The sequence below is a fragment of the Terrapene carolina genome, unplaced genomic scaffold (genome assembly GCF_002925995.2).
Source record: "Terrapene carolina triunguis isolate 2854851 unplaced genomic scaffold, T_m_triunguis-2.0 Scaffold132, whole genome shotgun sequence".
Taxonomy (NCBI): domain Eukaryota; kingdom Metazoa; phylum Chordata; order Testudines; family Emydidae; genus Terrapene; species Terrapene triunguis.
Genome location: NW_020664483.1, coordinates 15,074,206 through 15,080,547, shown reverse-complemented (window position 1 = coordinate 15,080,547; position 6,342 = coordinate 15,074,206). Strand labels below are relative to the sequence as shown.

General features: G+C 38.4%; 1 protein-coding gene across 1 annotated transcript in view; it reads right to left on the bottom strand.

The window, feature by feature from the left end:
- Nucleotides 1-862: 862 nt before the first annotated feature.
- The window catches only part of ACTR2 (actin related protein 2), a 30,243-nt gene continuing 24,763 nt past the window's right edge, over nucleotides 863-6,342 (bottom strand). The window contains exons 5-8 of the mRNA XM_024205781.3: nucleotides 4,838-4,987; nucleotides 4,383-4,528; nucleotides 3,725-3,857; nucleotides 863-2,328 (exon numbers count right to left, since the gene is read on the bottom strand). Of these exons, the coding sequence (XP_024061549.1) occupies nucleotides 2,158-2,328; nucleotides 3,725-3,857; nucleotides 4,383-4,528; nucleotides 4,838-4,987 (600 nt within the window). The 3' untranslated portion in view covers nucleotides 863-2,157. The remainder of the gene's footprint in view (nucleotides 2,329-3,724; nucleotides 3,858-4,382; nucleotides 4,529-4,837; nucleotides 4,988-6,342) is intronic.

Sequence of the window (6,342 nt, the reverse complement as noted above, 5' to 3'; positions counted from 1 at the left end):
AGCTACAACTGCTACTTGTTCTAAAAGCAAGTCTTCTACTGCTGACGGCTGTACGGCATTTCTAAAGCATATCAGGTATTTAAACTTACAGAAAACTACAGGAGTTCAGAGTACCCCTTACAACCATATCCCCAAAATCTAGTAACCATTGTAAGTGCATGCATTGAGGCATGACCGGCATGCCTATAAATTCATATTGTTCAAGTTCAGGGTAATCACAGCTGCAAAAAACACTCTCCTGTAATTAAATGGTCACTATTAACAGTGCTTCGGTGACTGTTTTAGTATTAAAGACATGTAGACATTGTTATGCTTTCAGCCAAAAGGAAGGTCTCTCTCCATCAATTCAGGAATGAAAAAAAAACGTTTCTGGAATCGAAGCAAGATTTACATATTGCAGTGTTCTGTGAGGGCTAACTGCTCAAAGAGAGATGTGTGTAATTGTCAGGTCTTCGCATATACACGAATGAATGCAACGTCATGCACACCAAACTTGGAAAGTCTGTCCCTCCTCCCACAACAGATCCTGGCTCTGCTGTTGTTAAATGCAGTAGTAAAGTTTTAGAAAAATTAGGTCAGAAATGATATAATTTGATATTTTCAATGAATGGGGAAGTGACACAATGAATAGTTCGATGGAAATGCGTATGTGAGCAATTTTTGCTACACTTTGCAGCAAGGCAGCAGATTTTATTCTGAGGATAGTACCTGTATTTCCTGTCAACAAGAAAATCATGCTGGCAACTAGACTAAAAAAAAAAGCTGTCTGATAATTACCAGTAATATCTATTTTTCAATGAATCTCAGCTTTTAATGTGTTTTTTGGAAACAACATTCTCAACGCTGGTTTTACTTCCTTCCCCCCCATAAGTATCAAAAATCAAGACTAGACAGAGTGAATTGTGGATATTTACCAACTAGCAACAAGTCTCACGTCAATGTTATTTTTAACTGCAACAAATATAGGTCATTCTTCATAACCTACTGCCAGTGGTTGTTATAAATATCTACTTGCTTTATTTAAACAAACATTGGTCAGTTAAGATGAAAGATTCATTTGCAATAACTACTTGGCACTGGATTCACGTACTTGCAAATTTTTAATAGAAGCGCTTCTGAGGTACACAAAAGCGCTTACAACAAGCATTTACAACTCGGTTTGTTGGGGTATTTTATTGTATCGAATTAGAATTATTACAAGCATTTTTTTAAAATGTTATTTTTCAATAGATTAAGATTTAGACTCCAGACCCAACTGCTCTAAAATTTCTTAGCCAAAGCCTCAAACCCAATTAAATGGAATCGATAATATAACAGCTCTTGCTCTCTATTACATAGACACATCATGGTACCAAAATTTAACTATAAAAAGAAGAGTATTTCTAAATAAAGTTGACCCCCAGTGTCCCCTAGCAGTGAAGCTATACAACACCAAGAAACTATAAGGCTAAGAATTTAAATTTGTCAGAATACTGGAGGTTTCTGATATTTGTTGGTTTGTGGCAATAACTGCTTAGACAGCCATTCTGAAGAAACGCACCACGAAAAGCCCCACTGACTGTCATTTTGTTTAGGAATTCTGTCAGACAGCTGCAGATAAACTGCCTTTTAACACAGTTTAAGTGGACAGTACATTTGGAGTCCAGTTATGTTGGAACCGTGTGGAAAGCCATTTTGGTTGGTTAAACCAGTTTCTAACTGTGGTTTTAATCAGAATTCCTAATTGTGGTAAAAAATGCCAATGGAGATGGAGGCCAAAGATGCAAAGGTAAACACCACAATAGCGTGAGGGTAAAAGCTGCTGCTGACAGGTTTTCTTATGCTAAGAAAGGCACCACCCCCAGTGAGCTAGAGACAAACGCCAGCAGCACTACAGCAATAAACCCAGAAGAAAAAAGCCTACCAGAATTGCCTTCCTGAGAAGGAACAATGCAGTAGACAGGCTGCTCTTGCTCTGTTTTGTTTGCAGGGAAGTGGTCAAATTTAGCCATATTAACAAACATTTAACAAAAGCTACCCCAAGAAGCCAGAACAAAACCTGACCTTTGGGTCAAAGGGCACAGACAGGCCTTTCCATGTCATGTAGCTGAATGAGTTCAAAGACTGGCAATGAAGGAATAAAAGCTTTAGACATGTGACGGGAACAAGGTCGGGAGTTTATCGAACAGTCACACCAAGCTTCTCCAGCACACGCACTCCCTTTTCTTGGTATTCTTGTCGAGTCATCCAGAAGTTGTCTTTGTCTTTCATGATGTCGGCTAGAACTGCACCACCCAGAAACACCATGTGCTTTCGACGAGGTGGATCTTCAATACGGATCTTAAATTTCTAAGAAGGAAAAAGGACACGGTATTGTTTGGATTCCTGGGACCAAAAAAAATCACCGTAACAGTGAAACTGAAATTGTGTTTAGTGGGAAGAAAGTGAATGAAATGCTAGGAGAGGGCATGCTGCACGTGAGCTTTCTGCTTGTGCAATCTAAAATACAATCAATAAAATAGCTACTTTGCATTGGAAATCAGAAACAATTAACTTGCTCTCCAAAACTGCATCTTGAGTGTACCTATAGAGAAGTCCAGGGGTTAGAATCACATTCTAAATTATTTGTTCAGCTTTGATAGCTAAGATTATCAGGGAAGTTACCAGTTCATCAATTCACAAAATATTGTACAGTTTATATGACCAGAGTTATACTAAGTCTCAGGTGGGTGGGGGAATGGAAAGGATTCCACACCTGGGTTTCTACTTTAACTATTCCATGTTCCCTTACAGAGTAGTTGATTGAATCCTACACACTGCACTATTTTGCATTTTAAATGTGATTATTAAATATATAAGCCACCAAACTTGGAATATTTAAAAACGATAAAAGAATGTTAAGTGTTTTCGTGACTAATTAGTATAGTTTAAGTATTCTGGCTACCTATATGATGAGCTCAGTCCAATTATGATCCAGAAAACATTCTTTAAGTAAGTCCTCTTTGGGGATTTAGAGAGCAAATGTTTTATTAAAATGTATTTTGTTAAAAGGCATTTTGAAAAAAATCTGGATGCAATTCAAGACTGAAGGGGAAAAACAAACCCCTTCATTCCAAAAAGCATTTCCTCTCTAAAGAGAGACCTTCCTTCTACAAGGCAGACAGCAATACAATGCAATCTTAGTTCTGCAATTCTCGTGAGTGGTACGTCTGCCCACTACAATTACCAATGAATTAAAGGGAAGGAAAAGACTGAGCCACACAGAGTAATTGTGGAATGCGGTATTAAAAATAAAAAATTCAAGGAGAACGAGGCAGGTAAGCCATCCAAGCTCTAAGAGCTGAAATTCAAAACTCACACGGAGCAGGCACTGCCACTGTTTAGAAAAGGCAACTAATTTTCTTGCTAATAGTAGCTGATTTCCTAAGGTGCCAAGTTAGGTCTGAGAGCAGGACTGCTCACCAAAGTTTAACAGCATATATTTACATTGAAACTCTGCTTAACCTTCTGAAGTAACCTAGTACTGTGGCCTTGTTTCAAGTGTATTTAAACATTTCACCAGGATGGCTATACAAAGTCTGTATTGGTCATTCTGAAACACTGATGTTTCAGTTAGAGAGGATGGGATGTTAATACTTCACATATTGCTTTTTCCATCCTATTGCTGACCATCTGGCTCCCTCTAGTGGTAGTTCAGGATATCTGATCTATCTACAAATGAAGCAACTAATCAATCACTACTTACAGAGAGTTTTTCCACATCTCCTTTCAGAACCCGTTCCAGGTATAGCTGTTTAAGTTCACGTTCCAGTCGTGAAGGCAGCCCAGGGTACATAGTGGAACCTCCAGACAATACAATGTGCTTATAGAATTCAGACCTAATAGAGGTGGGGGAAAAAACAAAAAAACCCATTTTTTCTAGTGGCAACAGTTTCTCCTCTGTACAACGAATACAGAAACCCCAATATACAGGTAAGCAGGTAAGTGAAAATCCAAGAAATGCAGACAGCTGTCACTGAACAGACACAATGCCTTTACAATGAACTCTGAAATAGATACATATTCTCTTGCTCAATGTAAACTCTCCATGCAATATGCTTTGGAGAGCAGAGATTTTAGGAGTAGAATAACGCTGCATGTCCTAAATGTATGTTTGTTATTGTTGAGTTCTAAGCACTAAAACTCCATTTCAAAGAAGATTACATTAACTTGTGAATACTAACCTGACAAGGAAACACCTCACTCACACTTATCATTACACCTGTATTTAGAAAATGTCTTTCGCCTATTGCTATGAAAGGTCCATTTTTGTGGATGAATTGATTTTTCCTTGTTCACACTTGTGCCCTGATAGAAGTTTTAGAGAAGAAGATCCATAGCATTCTAGGATGTCCTGCTCTTACCTGGTGTCAATGTCAGCAGCCTGGATTGTATTAAACAGCAGTTCAGCAACACCAACCCCCTCTACATTGATTAAGTGAGGCTGAAACAGAGCTTCTGGTGCCTCAAATCGCTCTCCACCAACTTTGATAATCCTGCCGTCAGGGAGCTATAGAATAGAAAGCACAAATTAAAGCTTATTCTGATATTACTTAGATACTAATACTTAGTAGACCAAAAAAGCAGGATCTTTCACTATGAAACAGTACATAATAGAAAAAAAAATATTTGTCCAAAAAACTTACTATAGTTTCAAGCCATTACAAAAAACATTGTTTAGTATTGTTGAAAGAAAGTTCCAAGTCTTGCAGTCATTTTATAACTTGTACTGGAATGGTGTTAACTTATACTGGAAGAGAGTCTTCATCATATGAGTTTTCAACTTCAAAACTGATGTACATCTCTCATATACACTCACCGTATAGGACTCAACTAGTACTGTGGTCTCTAAGGCCAGTTTCTGCTCCTGTTCAATGTTGTATCCCACATAGCATAACTTTTCCTTGATCATACGAACAGTTTCAAAGTCAGCAGAATGGTTGAAGGCATATCCTCGCAGCAAGAGCAGCTATGGGAAAAGAATGTTGGGTTAGCAATAAATTTGAAGAGTGGCTCAGTTCTCACTGTCCGTGATTAAGTGTATATGCATGCACATTTAATTGATTTCTCCCCTTCTTTTGTATTTCTCAGAAGAAACGGAGACTTCTCTAAAGACAAATTGAATGAAAAATGTGACAAGAATCAAGTTTAAGAAAATAAGGGGAGGGGTCAAATTGCATTTATTTCTATCAGCGTGAATATGACACTATAACTCTGAAAAGTGGAAGATACGTTCTGCACTACAGTTTTCACTATGATCTTTACAAAGGAAAAAGTGAAAGAAAGATCTAACAAATTGTTCTTTTTCTTGGGATTTCATTTCAAAATTTGGAGCTTCATTGTGATTTCTCAATCCAGCTGATTTCTTTTAGGTCTTTATAGGTTGTAGCAACAATACAATTGATTTTAATTTGACCACTTTATTGACTGAACAGAGTCACTCTTACTGTAGAAAACACATACAGTCCTCATTGTCATATGAATATTGGGAAAGATTTTCCCACATACTTGAAAATCTTTAAAAGAATTACTCTAGCTCTGAAAAAACGAGGAGTCCTTGTGGCAACTTAGAGACTAACAAATTTGTTTGGGCATATGTTTTTTTTGCTGATACAGACTAACATGGCTATCACTCTGAAATCTAGCTCTGAAGATTCACATGCACAGAATGTATTCTTCATCAATTTGAGTGGCTAAATCCCAGGCTACGTTAGTTTTTGATATGCCAGTCAAAGATGTCGTGAAATTGATTAACAGTTTTACCAAACATAGTATGTGAAATCCTTTCAGGTATGTAGTCACTGTAGCCATTAACTGAAACTCACTATGGGAACCTCTCCAAATGGATTTCCCCCACATCAGGTGGGACCAAATTCAGAAATAACGTATTACGGAGTGCAAGTTACTTACCAACTTAGACTCCTGTGCAGGTATATACTTATACCTTCTGGTTCATCGGTACGCAAGTCACACTTACTCACAGCTCCCTTTTGAAGTCTGACTCTTAGACCTGGTCTACACTTGGGGAGGAGGGGGAGAAAATCGATCTAAGTTACGCAACTTCAGCTCCGTTACTTAGATCTACTTACTGCGGTGTCTTCACTACAGTGAGTCGCTCCCCCTTAGACTCTGACGCTCCCCCTTCGACTCTGCCTGCGCCTCTCCCTGAGCTGGAGTACAGGAGTCGACTGGAGAGCGCTCGGGGATCGATTTATCGCGTCTAGACTAGACGCAATAGATCGATTGCTGCCCGCCGATCCAGCTGGTAGTGAAGACATACCCTTACAGTATAACTCAGTCTAGTGTGAATGTTTTTAGAGGGAG